General features: G+C 41.4%; 1 protein-coding gene and 1 long non-coding RNA gene across 4 annotated transcripts; one reads left to right on the top strand and one right to left on the bottom strand.

Moving 5' to 3' along the window:
* The first annotated feature begins 2,366 nt into the window (after positions 1 to 2,366).
* On the top strand, positions 2,367 to 7,042 carry GPX8 (glutathione peroxidase 8 (putative)). Of its 3 annotated transcripts, XM_042028351.1 has the most exons (4): positions 2,415 to 2,684; positions 3,296 to 3,557; positions 5,571 to 5,755; positions 6,352 to 7,042. In XM_042028351.1, the coding sequence occupies exons 1-3, from the start codon at positions 2,478 to 2,480 to the stop codon at positions 5,732 to 5,734; spliced, it is 633 nt and encodes a 210-aa protein (XP_041884285.1). In that variant the 5' UTR covers positions 2,415 to 2,477; the 3' UTR covers positions 5,735 to 5,755; positions 6,352 to 7,042. The 3 variants fall into 3 exon arrangements, with proteins under 3 accessions (XP_041884286.1, XP_041884285.1, XP_041884284.1); XM_042028350.1 differs by lacking the exon at positions 6,352 to 7,042 and having other exon boundaries at positions 2,418 to 2,684; positions 5,571 to 6,022; XM_042028352.1 differs by lacking the exons at positions 3,296 to 3,557; positions 6,352 to 7,042 and having other exon boundaries at positions 2,367 to 2,684; positions 5,571 to 5,663.
* Positions 6,779 to 12,786, bottom strand: LOC121664792. The gene is made up of 2 exons (XR_006016130.1): positions 12,254 to 12,786; positions 6,779 to 8,058 (listed from the first exon to the last, which is right to left on the bottom strand). It is a non-coding gene; the product is annotated as an uncharacterized LOC121664792 (long non-coding RNA).
* Between the last annotated feature and the right edge of the window lie 5,729 nt (positions 12,787 to 18,515).

Genomic DNA, 18,515 nt, shown 5'->3' with positions numbered 1-18,515 from the left:
ACCGATACTCACCTCGCACAAATTCCCTGCCGCAGGCTGTTTCATAAACCCCTGCCGGAGGTCATCCTCTCCCACACTGCCTTGTTTCTCTGCGTGCTGCCCTGGCCCCTCGCCCGCCGTGCTGCTGCGCCGGGGCTCCGCGGCGGCTGCTGCCATCGTGTGCCGGCAGCGCTGCGCGCCCGCTCCCGCGGCACGGAGCACTCCCACCTGGAGCGCCCGCTCCGCTCCGAGCCTGCCACCTACACCGCGACGGGACACCAAACACCCAGATTAGCCAAGGCTTAGTGTCATCCCGTCCCTTCGCGCTGTTTATAGTTCTGCCGTGCCCTTGCCTAGGAGCAACAGCCGGGCTGAGGAAGGCTCCGGCAGACGGTCAAACGCGCAAAGAAGGAGAGAGGAGATGGAGCAAAACGGTGCAAAACAAATGTTTCTGTTCAGATAGGTACAGCTGAATCAACGGTGGCACAGAAAACCTGTGGCAGCGGAAGAAAAAAAACCCACAACCTAAATTTGTGTCTCTCGTGCACTAAAGATACATGAATGGCTTTTGAGGGCCCAAGGCACCTTCAGCCCCAAAGCAGCGCAGGCTTAGAGGTCTGGTGGTTCCTGAGAGAGGGACACTGGGCAAACCCACATGTTGTCTGCCTGGAACCAGGCAGGTTCTCTGATCTCCACTCAAAAAAGGTCTTAGATCTCTTCTGATTTCTGAACCTTCTCACCACCACTGCAGCTTGTTCATGTCATTATTTTTAATGTTATCTTGCACTTTTTAATGTATTAAGGGATACTAACTAAAGATTGAATCACTTTTTAAAAATTTTCTTTTGATCAAATTCATTCATAGATCAGTTTGTGTCAGAAAACCATAAAACCTGAAAAATTATCCCAACTTAAAATATAAGAGCCCAGACAATATTAAACAATGTATTTTGTTTTTCAAACAGGTTTTAAGCAAGGTTTTAGTTCAGAGTAGCAACAGGAGACACAGCTAATATAATGGGCTTCTGGTAATTATTAGGTACACCAGTAAATATTTATAATATATGAAGTTTTGTTTGGTTTGTTCAGTTCTGAAATAATATTAGATGCAAATTGCAAACATTTGAGCTGGAGCTTAGACATCAGGATGTTGCATGGATTTTCTGTAACCAAACACATTTGATCTTGTCTTTAAGGTCAGCATTAGTCACCTGTGCTTGCTCGTTGAGGACAGCTTCATTCATTTCAGCACAGAGCTCTGTGCTTTTTCTGTCTCTGCCATCAAAACACCATGCTCACAGGCCTCACTCCCAGGCACAGATGAACCCTAGTATGTCCTCAGATACAAATACTGAAATTTCACAGTGTTTCCTAAGCAGCTCTCTGTTATGTAGAACAGTGTGAAGCTCTCTATATAGTCTTGTTAAACAAAATGAATGTGGATTTTAGCTATTTAGAGATTATAGCAAGAATTTAACGCATCACTATGATATTGTATGAATCAGTGATACTGGTAGTACTACTGAAAAGGAAGAAACAACCAGATTCCAGGTTTTACATTCAGAAAAGCCCCTTCTGATTCCATCCTTTAAAATGCAACCTCTAAGTGCAGCAAAAAATCAGGGTGACAAAGAAAACTCACTGACACAGAAATCACTCTTAATGGTGGTTTGCACTGGGAGGGACAGGGAGTAAGCAGAGACTCACAAGCAGCAAAACACCACTGGAACTGCTTGGCTTACACCTGAGACCTCTCAGCTAACTCTTCTCTCATGCAGACCTTCAATCTTACCATCTCAGTACATCTCGTTGCCAGGTAGCCAGTAGCAATTAAGAAAGCAACCCATTTTCCATTATCATCCCCACTCTCATTGCAAAAGAATCTACACTGTATTATCTTCCTTTATGACAGCCTATTACCGAGGAGTTTTTCTCTGCCCCATGTGCTGAAAATGGTTTTGCACAGCTGCCTGTGATCCCAGAGCAGCTGATGGGATGCAGGGCTGAGTTTGTAAACAAGGTGGTTTCAGCCCTCCTGCCTTTTTTCTTCCTGAACAGCTGTCCTCCAGACTGCTTCTCCAGGTCTGCCTGATAACACAGCTGCCTCCTGCTGAGCAGCTCTGTCAGATACACTCCGGGAGCCCGGGGGATGTGCTGAAGCTGCACTACAGCTTCACGCTTGGCCACAGCAGCTCTCAAGACAGTGCAAACAAACACTGGAGTATCCCACAGAGGTCAGTTAGAGCATTCAGCATCCTTAGGTGATGGGTACACCCTTCATTCATTTCTTTCCCCCTCCCTCCCCCTTCCCCCCGAAAGGTCCCGATACTTTACGTAAGAGCTCAGGAGCCCAGCAGGCACTGTGATATGTAACAGCTGGTTTGCAACAGGGACAAAAATGAGAAGCTTGTTCTTTCCGGTCTGAGCTGAGAGTCTCATATTTCAGCTCCGCCTTCACATTCCAGGCCTACCCAGGCTACTCTCAAAAGATTTCGAAAATGGAGCCTCTCACAACTAGTTATCCTCTGAAATACTCAGTGCCCAAAGCCAGGGTCTTTGTTGTCTTCCTGTCAATGGTTTTGTGTACCACCATTCTCTGCCTGCTGCAACTCAGGTTTTTTAAACCTAAAATCAAAGATTTTTATTCTTTTGAAGTCAAGGATTCACGAGGAAGGATCATTTCCTTGGAGAAGTACAGAGGGAAAGTAAGTTATTATTTCACTTTTTCTGCCTTGAATCCTTACTGACAAAAAATGTGTACATTTCTAGGTAAATAAAAGGTTTGGTTATGGGAGTTTTTTGGCAGAGATTTGTGCTAAATTCCTGCTCTTCACACAGTAAACTGGAGAAAATTTGTTTTATCTAGGCCTGCTCCAGGAATTAAGTATTAGATCTAATAAATCAAGGAAAGAAATCATATTATTTATAGACCAATGCAGCCTAAAAGGCAAACTGGTGTATTTTAATCTTAGTTTGGAACATTGGTTTTGGATTTTAGAAATTCATCTAGTAAGTATGATTTTAGTGCATGTCCTAAATATCTGCTTTTTTAAATGCTTATATTTAAACAAAGCTGTAAAAAATAAGTTTATCAGTTTACTGGATTTTTACAACAGATTGTTTGGACGTAAATATCTTCAGCTGCTTTCATCATTTTCTGTTTTATCTGTTTAATGAAACGATGATCAGACAGATTAAGTTTACCTTTCTGACAGGAACCATCTCGGTAATGAGAGATGCCATTTTAAGATTTAATTGTGATCTCTACAATATCTGTAGGCTTTTTCCTTACTATTCTAACTTTATTTTTCTGAAGGCAACTTTGGTTGTAAACGTGGCCAGTTACTGCCAATACACAGACAAAAATTACATCGCACTGCAAGAGCTACACAGAGAGTTTGGTCCCTCCCACTTCACTGTGCTGGCGTTTCCCTGCAACCAGTTCGGAGAATCAGAGCCTAGTTCAAGCCAGGAAATAGAATCTTTTGCCAAAGGAAACTATGGAGTAACATTCCCTGTTTTCCACAAAATCAAGATCCTAGGATCAGAAGCAGATCCCGCCTTTAAATTTCTAATAGGTAATTGTTTTCTTTTATGTATCAAGCTGCCTGTGACCATGGTACTCTTACTGAAGCCAGGCTGAGTGTTTTTGTCAGGGAACATTGAAGTCTTCATAAACTAGGGAGGGAAACAGGCTCTCAACATACAATTACTCTCATTACAATCTGGATATCAAAACTATGGGCAGAAGAACAGTATCCTGAAAACATCAGTTTCTCCTCACTGCTTGTAAAAACAGCCTACTCTGACCAGCCCAGCTAGAAACATCCGTTTTGTGGGTGTATAAACTTGGGTCCAAAGATTTCCACCTACAAAATCCCATTACAAACCATGTGATTTTTATTTTAAAAAGGCTTTTATTATGAACAAACTGTAGTTATGGGGATCACAAAATTACTGGAAGATTTTATATAAACACATGCAGATGAGATTCCTTTCTTAGTAGAGTCATATGTCCACCTTTACATAAACTGTACTGTAAAGCAGGATTATATGTACTAGTTATATATAACCACTGAGATAGATAGATAGATAGATAGATAGATAGATAGATAGATAGATAGAAAGTTAGATAGAACCACTGATTTGTATTAATTTTTCATGTGAACTTCAGGGCCTAGCCCACAAAATCCTGCATGAATACAGGGAGCATTTACAGACTAAGAGCCTCATATACTCAGAAGCAGAATTAAATTCTCTTGTCTCAGTTGATCAAAGATCTCATAGACTTAAAGCCAACTTGAAAAGCCTCTCTGAATTTTTCTGAGTTTTGACCAGGCCTTTGAACCATATTGATACATGAAAGAAAGAATAGCTTAAACAATCCTTTTCTAACACACCATTTTAACTAGAAAAAAAAGTAACAGAAAGCCCAAACCTGTATTCAATCTCCTTGCCCTCCATTCCACTCTCTCATACTGCCTCTTGTCAGAAAACTATTACAATAGCCAAATGAAATCTTTTCTAGAACACTTAAGTGTTGCTTCTTGCCATATCCTCTATGATACCTCCTATGTACTTGAAAATTGTTATTATTGAGTAGTCATTTAAGTGGTCACCATTGTCATTGTAACTGTGTTTGTTCCTTCCTTCTCTTAGGCATGCTACACAGACCTCAGGTAGCTTTGTCTCCCTGAGTTGCCAGATGTCCAGTGGAATTATTGAGTGTTTTCTCTCTGTTCCTTACAGAAGAGACTAGAGCACAAAGGCACCAGCTGTGTGTGGTGAATCCAGATTCTAAATATCAGTGCGATCAGTGTTAAACATTAATACCTATAAAGGCAAAAAAATTGTTCAGCATTTTCTTATTTGACATGCTGTTCACCCGCAGGAAGGAGAAAGAACCTTTGGTACTTAAATATTTTGAAACAAAGTTTTCTCTTCCTGCATTCCTGTGTCTCACATTAAATTACTGTGCATTTTCAACTAAAGTATCTGTTTTCTTCATGTAGCTGTTTTGACAATCAGAAGGTTGAACATCTTCATGCTATACCACCCTTTTGTGCCTGTGACTACTAGCAACAGGATGAAAACAGGACTGTCAGATAATCTAGTGCAAAGTTGGTCCCCTTGCTGCACAAGTGTGGTGTCAAACTTCAATCCATTGCTTCAAAAAATCAGTTTAGGGTCTGGCACCATTCCCAACCAAACACTTGCTCTCCACTCAAAATCTACTGTAGTTTTTTGTGAAAGCAGCCTAATTAAGCCATCACCCATACAACTTCCTGCTCCCATTTTACTTCCCCAAAACTGGCATAAAACTGGGGATTCCCTGAATAAATATGCAGCCCTTGTATCCTCTTCCCTAGGAAGCATACCACAGTAAAAGTAGGAACTCTCAAACAGTTTCACAGGAAGAGGGGAGCATCATTCACCTCCCACTTTTCAAATCATTAACAGCAACCAGTAAATCCACACCCAGCAAATAATATGGTGGGATTACTTCAGCATAAATAGTCAAAGAATCAGTGTGGGGCATGGAGACAATTCCAGGTGTAAGTCACTAAAATTATCTGATTTCATTCTTACAGATTCCTCAAAGAAAGAGCCTCGATGGAATTTCTGGAAGTACCTTGTCAGCCCTGAGGGTAAAGTTGTGAAATTCTGGAGACCCGAAGAGCCAATGGAAAGTATCAAGCCAGAAGTAACGTCATTAATCAGGCAGATTATCATGAAAAAAAGAGAAGACCTCTGAAAAGGCCATTCAACACCATGGGTATGCAGCCTTTCTACATTCCTGGGAAATGTTGCTAGAAGCTAAACCATCAGGTGATTTTGCTGCTCTTTAGCAGTGGTGTTTGCAACGTCCATTAATGCTGGATTGGCTCCTGCAATGGCCATAAGAATGACTGAGGTTACTGACAGGACAAGGCACTTGGTGCCTTGCAGGGAGGGACTGTCAATCTGCATAAGGGGTTTATGATTTTTTTTTTTTAATTGCTGACAATAGCTAATTAAAATTGTCACCAGAAGGGAGATAGTTAGAAAGAATGTTTATTTTAAAATTACTTGTTATTTACACAGGGTTTTTTTCCCACCTACCAGTAACAAAGAGGTTCTTATATTCCATTAACACATAATTGCTCCGTTATGAAAGAAAAGAGGCCCAGTGACAGCCATAGCAGGGTTTCTAGAGACAAATGTAACTGAAGATACCAGCTTTGCAGTATCTTCTCAAGGAAGACTTCTGAACTGTGAAGCTGTCAGTTGCAAAAAAATTGTACATAGAAAGTAAGATTATTAAAAGAAGGAAAAAAAATTGAAACAAAATGTTTGCTTGCTTGCTTTATATTTTGATTATTTTACTTTCAGTTTTACAACACCTTTAAACTCTTCAGCCTTCTCCTCACATATGTGCTGAAGAACAGTGCCTCAGACATGATCTCCTTTCCTGCTGGATTCCTTCTCTTCTGACCTGGATGAAGGCAGGGCCTGTGTAAATATACATGGTTGTTTACAGAAGGATTCAAGGGGCAACAAAAATCAAGACCCCAGCACTCTAACAGACATCTTTCTGACACAGTCCAAAACAATGCTCCTCAGTCACCCACTTACCTCATCTCTAGAATAAAATGGCAATCTTCAAGTAGAGGTAGAAGAAGGGGCTGAAGGTTCATGGCTGAATCCCCACTCTTCTCACCTTGCAACCTCCCCAGTCCTGCATGTAACTGCAAACCCATTTCCAGTTCTGTCCCACTGTTCTATTACAAACTGCCAAGTGTTTTGATTTATCTCTTTGAAGAAGGGAGATACTAAATATGATTAAGAAACCTCACTCCAGCTGCCCATGTCTTGAAGGAGGGCTGAGAAAATAGAAATGAGAAAAAACTGTCTCAGTGGAGTTTTCTATATGAAAAGAATGGATAGAATTAGTTCTGTTCTCTTGTAAGACTAACAGTGATTGAAAATACCTAAAGTGCTTCAAAATTTTTTTCCAGTAACAGCCACTTAACTGTATTAAAAGGCGAGAAATTCAAAAGAAATTAAAAAAACAACAAACAAACGAGGGGTCTTTTTCATTCACTTATTGAATTAATCGAGAATTTCACAAAAAAATATTTACGAAGATTGAGTGATGGTACTGATGTGGAAGATTAAACAAAGTCACTCTCAATAATGACAAAGATCTTTTTGGAGAGGAACTCAAATTTAATGCATGATAATTTTATCCACTTACACTTTTGGAGTCCAGTTAAGGACTATGCAAGGGTCTCATTAGACCAAATGAGTCTGCTGCTAGTGTTTTAGACCAGCCTCTGCACTGTTAGCCATTAACCTGCAAGATTCCACATCAAATCTGTCAAGACAGTGCCTGTTCTTATGCTGAGATCCTGTATTTTACTCCAGTTGCCTCCTGCATGTACAGTTCCAGCCCTGAGAACACATAGTGGGACATATCAGGTGATTTTTGTCATATATCTCTGCTGCTTTGATGGAGCAGGAATGAAACTGAGGTATGGACCCTCTCCTCTCACTGGGAGCAGGCTACAGTCATGTAACTGCGTGGCAGGACACACTGTTTTGCCCTTAAGAGGTGGATATCTTAACTTGAAAATGTACAAGTCTAAAACACGCATGTCTGCTCATGTGCACTGCTAAAGCTCCCTGGTTTTTGCATCACTGAATAAAAAAAGGGTAGGTATAAAGATATGTTGGGTGCTGTTAGAGGAAGACCTGAAAAAAAAAATGCTTATTTTAGTCACTGCCTGAGAGCTATTCAGCATGTGGGAAATTTCACCTGGGTCCTTAAAACACTCAAGACAAACAGTGCAGTATAATTTTCTAGTTTGAAAGGTATCAGGAAGGGAAGGAGGGAAGGAAATGTGTACGCTTCATTTGTGACTCGCTCACTAAAGCTCATATTGTTTTTCAGAGGACACAGTGTAATCTTGAATATCTCAATGCCAGTATTAAGATCAAGTGTCTTTCCTGGTATTCAGAAATAGCATGTGATATTAGCGAGCAAGTGGACAGAATTACGTAACTCACGCCTTCCTGAATCATGTCCACTCCACAGTCCTAGAAAAAGAAGATTTTGTCTGAGAAAACAGTCATTGAGCTTCTCATTTCGCTATTTAGTCACAGTGCACTACAACCATCTTCTGAAGAGATTTCAATATAGGTACTGTTCAGTCCTGATTGTACACAGTTTAAGTTTTTCAAAATTTACTGTTAATTAACATTCCTCAACAAATTAACATACCTCCTTAATAGAAACTCAGTGTGTTTGTATTACTTATATATCATCATGAGACATGCCAGCTCTTCCAACATAATGTTTAGGGCAGATCATTGATAAGCTAATCACTCCTTTCTTAAAACTAAGTTACCAGTTATCTGAGGTAAAAATAAAGCATCTTTAATGGCCAAATCTATGCAAACTTGGAAAGGCAAATAAATAAAATGGAAGTAAGAATACTATTGTATAAATACACGTTTATTTATAGTCAAAAGGCAAGAAAGTAGTATGAATGCATGTCTGCATAAATATTCACTTAAGAGTTAATTTTAAATACAACATATAAAAATACAAAGTCCAAATTTTTAAACAGATTGTAACCTATTTCTTGGATTCTTAAATAATCTCCCCAATTTAAGATTAAACTACCCTCCTATAATGTTTAACAAAGATCAGTCCATGAGTGTCAAAGTTATTTCATCTCCATTTGAGCATAACCTATTGGATCTTTCTTCCTAACCCTTCATTCCCATCTCAAGCTTCCTTCACTCCTTAGGTCTGACATATCCTTATTTTTTCAAACAGATACCATTTAATTGCGAGCTTCTCTTTCCAAAAAGTTGCTTGGGAGTGAAAATATTCTAAATCCATTTCAGTCACCAGTAGTACATGTTCCTGTAAATTCAAGTACTGTCACAAAGTACTTGTTTGCTGAGCCAACACATCAGTGTTCCTTCAAACATTTAATGGTATAAGAGAAACATACTCATATAGGGTTCAAACCCAAAACTGTTACTAAGTATTTACATAATTCAGTAGATTGTTTATAAACCAGTTGGGGTAGCTGTATAACTGTGTGAAATACAACTACACTTACTTTTATACTCTCGGTTACACTTTATTTTATACCCTACATTCACTCAGTCTGTATAACCTAGCACAGCTCCCTTCAGTCAGGGGAACTAGGCAGGCATTGGACCAGCTAGGGACCTATGAGATATTTATAACAACAGTGTTTATATTCTTGTTTTGACAGTGATGTATGTGCTAATCTGACAGTGTAGTCAGTTGCTGGTGTGTGAGGAACAGCTAACTAACAATACACTGCCTAATCACCGCACACAACAGTGGGATCACCGTGACTCTGCAGCCTTCACCAACACTGGTGCTCTTTCTCTTCACTGTCCAAGCTACATGCAGCAGCACCTACACAAAACAAGTAACAACAAAGAGTTTCTGCTGCACTCTGTAGATGCCTAAAGCACCAGGACAAGGATACTATTAACACTCTGTTCACTGTGGCAGTATGTTTGGCAGAAGCTTGAAGTGTAACATGAATCAAAAAGATTGATATGCTTCCAGCCTTTATTCTTCTTAGTCTTGTGTACCGTTCACACTGTGTGGCTGGAGAGACAATATGCAGTTTTTTTAATGCATTGATGTTCACAAATTATATTATCTGAAGAAGCAATGAGAGAGGAAAAACTCTAAGCCTGACTTTTTAATACATATACAATGGAAAGGTAATTATTTTTCAGATACATAATTAAGGAAGTTAGTGAAAGTGACTGTAAGCCTTTGGGGCCTTTCATTACGCAATTAAAAACAACAAACAAACAAAAAACACCTCCCAAAAAACTATCAAGTTGCATTTGCCAAATATTACTATTAGAAAAACTAAAATCAAATTTTAAAATGCATGTAAAGTTTTTAACTGTGCTGCTTTTGTTTTTAAAAACCTCCCAGGAGCTTAAATTTTTTTGAAATATTTGAATTATTTACCTGGTTCAGGTATGTAAAAACATCCTGTTACCTTGGTATCTAAAAGCAGATGAACACCAGAGTCTAAATTCATCAAAAATTCTCACAGTTGTTAGAACAATGGAAATACAAAATGCCACTTATATTTGCCTGACAGTCAAAAAAAATCAATAATAAGGAGGAACAAAAAGATTTCTCATACAAAAGTAGTGGCTTTCCATTTTGATGACCAAGGTATGTGGGAAAAGAGAGCAGCTGCATGTTAGCTGCTGTCAGAATTTCAAGCAGCCAACAAACACTGCCGCCCCATCACACACAGTTGCACCACCTCCATTCCTGGAGCCCAAATCCCAGCACCTTCCAAAGGAACTGCCTTGAAACAGCGGTGAGCAGCCCTGCAGCCAGTGACAGTGTAGCAGTGACTGCTGCATTAGGTACAGCAGTCAACTAGCAATACACTGCCTACCAGACACAGAGTCCTTTTGAGGGAGATGCCTCCTGCAATAATATGCCTGGAAATATTAGTCATTTTCTCCCTAAATTCAGTGTTATTCACCTGTTTTAGGGTTCATGTTTCAACATGTATATATACAAGTTCAAACAGTATATACTGTCAAGAAATAAATGTCACAGGTACGTGCCTGACTCAGGAATACCAGAATAAGAGCAGTAGTATAAACCTTGTGTGGAGTTCCTAGACTGTCCAAAAGGAACTGGATACTGTTGCAAACAGTTTCTTGCCTTAGTTGTAGGACTACCAGTATAGTGTTGCCTCCACGAGTTAATTTGTATCATACACACTTCAGTCCTTTTCTCCGTGGGACATTTGCTTACACTCACAGTCGCAACCCTGCCCTTAGTCTAAATGAGCCCATAGTCAAAATCAGTATAGTCAATTTTATTTTGAAATTAGAATTATCATTGGCTACTCCATAGTGCAATTTACCTGTAGGTTACAAGCCACAGGATACCTCTATTTACAGCCACCTAATGGAAAATGAGTAAAGGTTTCAGGATTGAAGCTCATCAATTTAGTCTGCATGGAGGTAAAATTTTACCTCCAACACCCATTTTGTTGAAAGTCCTTTGAAGTCAAGCTGGAAAGGAGGTACTGAGTTAGACACTTTGTACAAAAGCCAATTAATACTGTATTTGAAGCCTTCACTTTGTTCCTTCAGAATTGGTCTTAAATCACTCAAAATAAATCTTACCTCAATACAAAACAAAACATAAAACATTTACTTCCTTGAGTGGTGTTAGCAGCCACAGAAAGTACTGGTTAATTGAGTTCTCCTTGTTCCACAGCAAGAGGAGGCCACCTCTGAGTTTTCTGTGATGCTTTTGAATGAAACAATATGGAGTGCAGCTAGCAGCTGTGGACACATCAGAGACGACAGCCAGCTAACATGCACTGCCACACTGTTACAATCTCTTCAGTTTTGGCCATTAGTTCCCCTTCACCACCAACCCTAAAGTTTTGTCTCCTAGAACTCAGTCGTTGCCCACTGCAGCAACATGGCTTTTCCCTAAGGGGTTATTTATATAAGATATATATGTTGAAGCAACGTTCTCAGCACGCTAGAGGTTACATTTCTATATTGCCGTTATATCTAATGGCACACTGCTTATCTCCTGTCTCAGTGTTTTTCAGTATGGTCAATCCCACCACCACCTTTATTTCCCAGTCCATCAGTTCATATGTTGCAGTCTTACCTGGTTTTGTGATTTATGTCAACTCATTAAGACACAAGCTGCTTGTATTTTGCCTATTGATTACTGTTAAGCAATTATTTTTGTGATTAATAAGTTTCCTACCTAGGTTCCTTCTGCACTTGTGAGTTCTTTGTTGTCTCCCTCATCATTTACCACCCTCAAAACGTGGATAAGTGAGCTTGTAGTTCCAATGGAAAGGGAGCTCTGCAAATCTATACAACCCCTTCAACCAGGTCAGGTAGCTTTTGCTTTTGAAGAGTAAGCAGTCCCTCTAGTGCACTAGGAGAGAAGCCCAAAGGTGTTTTTGTTTCCTCCCCTGAACAGGTGTCAGTTTACCACAACTTGTGATTTTCTGGTATTGCAGATGCTACACTTGAGAAAGTGTGATAAGGATTAATAGAAAAGAATAAAAAGTACGTGTTGTGGGTTTTTTTTTCAAAAATGCTTATTTTCCATAGTTTCATTCCCTCCTCCCTCCCTCCCTCCCGCCCCCAGAAGTGTACAGTGGAACTCTCAGTTCAGTGTGTACAAAGGAGTGCAAGTGTCTGTGCCGATCCTTACCTTAGACGCTCTCCGTGGGCTTCTGCTCCACTTCAGGTCTTTTCCAAGTGTTCTCATCGCGTCATGCTCGAAAAAAACACAGAGACACAACACTTAGCAACCGCGCAGCTCAGTTTGTTCACACGAAATCACCCTCCACCCAGCCTCGTTGCTGGCGAGGCTTCCCCGTGAGCCACGGCCCCGGGGACAAGGCAGAGCCGCCGAGGAAGACATCCCCCCGGCCGCGGTCCTTCCCAAGGCACCGGCAGCCCCTGCACCCCCACGAGGCACTGTTACCAAAGCAAGTCCTCATCCCTCCTGCTCGTCCTCAGGGCGCGTTTTTCTAATTTCCACTCCATCTCTGTCGGTGCAGAAGCTGGCTGAAGCACTGAAGGAGAGGTGCCCTGGGGCAGGATCGCTCCGAGCGGGTCGGCCCACAGGAGGGTAAAGGGATGGTCCGGGCAGGTGCGTGGCAGGGAACCTACTCGCAAGGCAACCTGTGCGGAGGGAAACTTATAGCCCGGCCAGCCCTCGGGGCGCCGGTCCCAGCTGGGAGGCGGTGCCAGCTGCTCTGCCGCCCACCGCACCGTCCCTTGCGCCGCACGCCGTCCTTTAAGCATCCCGCAGGCGCGCCCGCCGAGGCGGGAAGCCGTGTTCCGTCCCGCCGGCGGGACCGGGCTGCGCGGCGGCGGTCGCGGCTGGCGGCAAAGCCCCTGGCGCGGCGGGTCCCGCGGCTCCGCGGGCAGGGCGGCGGCGGCGGCCGGTGCCAAAGAGCCCTGGCTCGGCCTCGGGCACGGGCAGCCCGCCAGACCGACACCCCCGGCAGCCGCTGCCTGCCCCGCCGAGGCCGCTGTGTCACCTCCCCAGCCGTGCCACCTGGGGCTGCCCCGTGGCCGTGCCGCGATCTGGGGGTGCCATCACCTCCGGCCTTGCTCTCTGCCTCTGGAATGGGGCTAGGGCAGCTTCACAGAATCACAGAATCAATTAGGTTGGAAAAGACCTCAAACCATCGAGTCCAAGCTATGACCGAACACCACCATGTCAACTAGACTAGGGCACTAAGTGCCATAGCACCCAGTCTCTTCTTAAACACCTCCAGGGACGGTGACTCCACAACCTCCCTGGGCAGCCCACCCCAATGTCTAATCACCCTTTTTGTGAAGAAATTCCTTCTAATGTCCAACCTAAACCTAACGGCTTGAGGCCATTTTCTCTTGTCCTGTCACTGGTTACCTGGGAGAAGAGGCCAACCCATCTGGCCATAGCCTCCTTTCAGGCAGCTGTAGAGAGTGACAAGGTTCCCCTGAGCCTCCTTTTCTCCAGGCTAAACACCCCCAGCTCCCTCAGCTGCTCCTCACAGGACTTGTGCTCCAGATCCTTCCCCAGCTTTGTTGCCATTCTCTGCCCTTTTCTTCAGCACATGCTGCACACAAAACCCCTCACGTCTCACATCAGCTGTTTCCCACTGACGCTTCGCCTGCTGTGAGGAGCCGGGCACCACCGCTCAGGGAGCGAGGTCTGAGGGGCAGTGCCTCTCTGAGGCACTCAAGCCAGGCTGTCCGAAACGGAGAGCTGAGTGCAGTGCCGTTTTCTCAGAGCCGAGACTGAGCAAACGGCATCGCAGCCCCTGTGCACACTTGTCTTACATGATAGCAAAGGCAGAAGTTGCAGGAGAAAATGGGAAGAATCACTTAATGCTAGCAGATGAGTTCCTTATGCATGTGTGTTATGGATTTTGCATGCCAGAGGGACAATACACATACTTAGGCACACACTTCACACTAAGAAAACCTGAGCACAACTTCAATAGAGCAAAGGTAAAACATGGTTTTTTGAAAGATAAGGTTTAGTTAAATCAAAAGAGTTAGAAAAAGAAGAATTACTGGTACATTTAATTTGTGTCTTTTTTTCAAAGTAAGTTGAGAACCATTGTTTCAGTACTTGTCATAGTTGTCACAGAATTTGGAGTGACACCACCCAGGTTTTCAAGAGACAGGTGCAGACAAACACACAGCATGTAAAAGAGCCCATTTTTCCTATTTCTGTATTTTGGATCTAAGAAACAGCATTAAAATTGTTCTTTTCTGAGTAAGAAACAGAGTCCCACTTTTTAAAATATGCTGAAAGTATCCTTCACTTTCTTACTGCTTCCAGAAAACAGGAGAGATTTTTCTAAATTTTCCGTTGGAAAATAATCATTTGAACCAATAAAAAAAAATATTCTGCAAAAATCTTCTTATGTAATTTCTTATTTCCCACCTAATTCTATTTTTCAGCTTCACACTTCACATCTGCAGCAAAACACTGTGTAAGCAAGATGATGATATTTTTATTGATGCATGTGTAATAAGCAATAATTAAATATCAGATGATAGAGTTGTTTTGCCGAGTCAAAGTAAAACTCCTTCAAAAATTGCCACCTTATTACTTCCCTTTGTGTTGGTAAGGACGCAACTAAGCACACCCAGCATACAAAGAGGCTGGGTCACTCAGCACCTTCTTAATGCTTTCTGTAAAACAAACAGCACACAAGGCACTGCTAGCATAGCTTCACAAAGGATTGTTTGCAATGCTTCAGTTGCTCGTTTAACTGAATGTGAGTTTTTTCCTACAAGACTAACGTTTAACGAGCACGGCCAAATATCGTCACCCTGCCTAACAGCAGACTCTGGCATGCGCTGCAAAGCCAGCTCGCTTGAACACTCAATAAATCACCAACACTCAACTGAAGTGTATTGAACTATTACCTATCAGACCAGTGTTTGAGGCTCTCAACAAACCTTTTTCTCACACTGAAAATTTCTTTCAGACGTAACCGTGCAATTTGTTTGATAGAGGGGAGAAAGAGCTTGCAGTTGAGAACTATATGGCCGTAAACTGGAATAAAAATCAAAAGTCTTTCAAAGTCAACAAGGTTTTGTTCGAGAGAACTAGGATTAATTAATGCCAAACAATTCATTAAAGAGTAAATACTATGACCCACTGCAACTGGTGTTACAAGCAGTGATTCCTACCTGTGAACCTTCAACTCATCCATGCACACATGCACCATGAACATATTATAAGAAAAGATCTGGAGGTTTTTCTACAAAATTTCTACTGAACACTGATTAGCAAATGGGAAATATGCCAAGACATTACATTTGGTAGCAGCCTTAAGGTAAGTAGCTGCCTAGGTGAAGTCAGTGGTAAATAAAAATAAGCAGGAGTGCCATGGGGAAGTCTGAACTTCATTGTGTTTGTTGAGGAGGATGTGTTGGATTGTTAGGAAGGTATTATAACACAAAGGATATCCTTAATACTTTCTTCTTCACTTGAAGCACATGGTATTTTGGAAATCGCATGCCGAATAAGAACTTTGTTGTCCCTTTGAGATTGTAACTGAATTTTTAACAAAGGCGATTTGTTTTAGAAAAGTTGTACACAGCTAAGTGGATCACTTTTGTAATGCTTCCAGCACCTCACTGATGTGTCTTCAAACTGAAGTGAAGTCGTCTGGGTTAAGTGTTTTTGTTTCTTTCTCATGGTGGACTTATTTTAGGCTCCTCACTATGGAACCTATGCAGCCAATTGCTCAGCTAATTCGTTTAAATACTAGAAATGTTGCTGAAATTTTGTAGCTCACTGTAAAAGTCCTACCAAACCGATATGCAAGACACCATGTAGTTTGTCCTCACTGGCAGCAGGTGGTGCTGATATGTTGTGCCTGGTACTTCTTTAAAAGCTGGTATTCAGGTTATAAATACCATAGTAACGGGTTTTTTTCATCCATTATCCCTAAGGTCTTTTAACATAAAATTGCCATCATCATCATATGTCAGAATTTATCGAGATAAAATACAAGTTTATAGTTTGAAGGTGAGGTTTGGACATCAACAGCAAGCCTCACAACACTATCAGAGAATTAAGCACTGACTGAAAAAACACATTTCAGGTAAAGTTGGATTCATCACATCCAGGCTGCTGAACAAGGACCACTAATACTTTTTGGACCCAAGCATTTCAGGATATGATAATGACAGTGTTCCTTGCCAAATGATTGCTGACAAGATGTGATGGTAGCTTACACCAGGTTCTGGCAAATGGGGAGATCTCAAGAGCTGGTCATAGAACATTGTTTTAAAAGTGATAGATGACATTGTCTCCGTGTCAGAGAAAGAGGGAAGTGAACAAAACTGGCCTTTAGGTAAGTTTTTAGGAAACATTTGCTTAAATAAAGGCCTAGTTTGAGAAACCTTGCTAGCTAACGAGCACAGGGACTTAGATATCAAGGGCATATTGGACTGAATACTTATCCAGAGATGATGTAGTCCTTGCCTGTAACACCCAGGATAAACTAAGAAAGGTGCAACAAATTGTGTTGAGAAAAGGATTACCGTTTAACAATGTGAGGGATCTGAATAAGATTTACCACAGGATTGAGTTTCGAAATATGTGGAAAAATTTGATGAATATATAGAGGTGAAAATTTGTTTCCATTTTGCATTTGCAATCAAAAGAGACTTCTGGGAACCAAGGCCTCCAACTTCCTGCCAGAGGGAAAATTATGTCCTAGCTTTGTTATATGCTTACTGAGCAGAGATCCTGAGATATGGAAACATCTTAAATTTTCTTCCTGTATTTCTTCATTGTTCTCTCTAGGTTTTCAGCCGGTATACCAGAAAGATCCCAATCTTTTTGCCTGCTCAGTGCTTAAGTGCTTCTGAGTGGGTTAGAGGAGCAGTTCTCACAGCAGTACAGAAAAGACACTGGGCCTTTCTAAGTAGCTGACAGTTGCAGTAGATGGTGGTTCTCATTTATTAAAGGCGGTTTTGACCCTCAAGTATTTCTACCTGCAATAGAAAGCAAAGCAAGCAAGGGGAAGGAAAGAATCTGGAAAGAAAGAGGGACTCAATCGTGTAGCTGCTCTCATCACATCATTTCACACTGCAGTGAGCAGCTGTTGTTTAGACTCCAGAATGAAATATTGTTGACCAGGTAACTGGAATATTCTGGCAATGAACTCAAAGCTTCATTTTAGCTGTACAATGAACTCAAAGCTTCATTTTAGCTGTACAAAGGAGAGGTAATTAAGAGGACAAGAGGAGGAAATAGTTCCTTGCTTTGCTGATTCTTTGCTGGGGCTTACATTAAAGCCAACAATTAGCATCTCAGTCCAGCACTCTGCTCATTAGAAATCTCCCATTACATTTATCTTTGCCAGCACAGTATAAGTGGTTGTGAACATGAGGGGAGTGAGCTCTAGAAATAACTGTCTGCTACTACTCTTCAGATGAATCCCAAACATTAAGGAAAATTACATCTCCTATGCAAACAAGTGAGAAAACAACAACAACAACAAAAAATGTAACCGTTACTTGTGTGTTGCATTCTGTCACAGCAAGATATTATGTGCATAGACTGGCATATAAAAGATTGAATACTGTCTATATACAGTTTTTTCTGATTTTTGTCCATTTGTGCCCCACTTTCACCTGTACCTAAACCTCTTTTATTTCCAACATTAAATTTAGCAATAATGACAAGCCTGGCTGGCAAGCATACGTGAGTAGATCAGGGTTCTATTTAGCTCAGGGAGGAATTTGTGTCACCTGTCACTTTCTGGTTTTATGGGTTTAAAAAGAGAGAGGTGGAAAAAAAAGCTAAGAAAACAAGGGCACCAAGGGATAAGTGCAGTTTGATAAATTATATTAATTTTTATGTAACACACAGTTGACTCCCAGGATTTTCAGTTTTAATGTGACCTTCAGCTTTCATAAAACAATAGTCTATTTCTTCATCAGCACACTATAGTAATTTTCTGGTTTTATTTTTCCATGGATACATCAAAAGCTGTCCTGCTAGGTCATCCATCCCAGGCCTTTCTGCTGGGTTTCGCTCTTCAGCGTATTCTCCCTTTTTTTGTGCACACTGCAAATCCGTTTCAGCACATCACTGCTGCAGTCTTAAGTCAAGGCTTCCAACATGCTGGGATCCTGTGCTGGCGTTAGGGAGTGCATACAATGTAAAACTACATTTTGTTTAGCCTTGGGTAAACTCCAACTCAACAAAATAACCTCTGGGTTCATTGCCAGCTGCCAACTGTGTGCCTAAATAATATTTCATCCTGGAATCCTGAGAGTCTGGGTTAATAAACTGCCAAAATACCACTCGGATGGGGTTCTTTCCAAAGCTTCCCTAGCAGCTTCTATTGATAGCACAATACTTATTTCTACATTACTAGTACCAAACTGCTATATGTTATTGTACAATTAAGTATTGCAAAAACTAATTATGTCTCTGA

This window comes from Corvus kubaryi, unplaced genomic scaffold, assembly GCF_017639235.1.
Source record: "Corvus kubaryi isolate FWS band 111438036 unplaced genomic scaffold, C.kubaryi_AGA036_p1.0 37308, whole genome shotgun sequence".
NCBI lineage: Eukaryota > Metazoa > Chordata > Aves > Passeriformes > Corvidae > Corvus > Corvus kubaryi.
This window is presented reverse-complemented; position numbering and strand designations above follow the sequence as displayed.

Bases quoted from the DNA above. Each gene is read 5' to 3' on its own strand.
- GPX8 (XM_042028351.1), top strand. From the start codon at position 2,478: ATGGAGCCTCTCACAACTAGTTATCCTCTGAAATACTCAGTGCCCAAA. The intron at 2,685-3,295 runs GTAAGTTATTAT...ATTTTTCTGAAG, and splicing joins TGGAGAAGTACAGAGGGAAA to GCAACTTTGGTTGTAAACGT. The intron at 3,558-5,570 runs GTAATTGTTTTC...TCATTCTTACAG, and splicing joins CGCCTTTAAATTTCTAATAG to ATTCCTCAAAGAAAGAGCCT.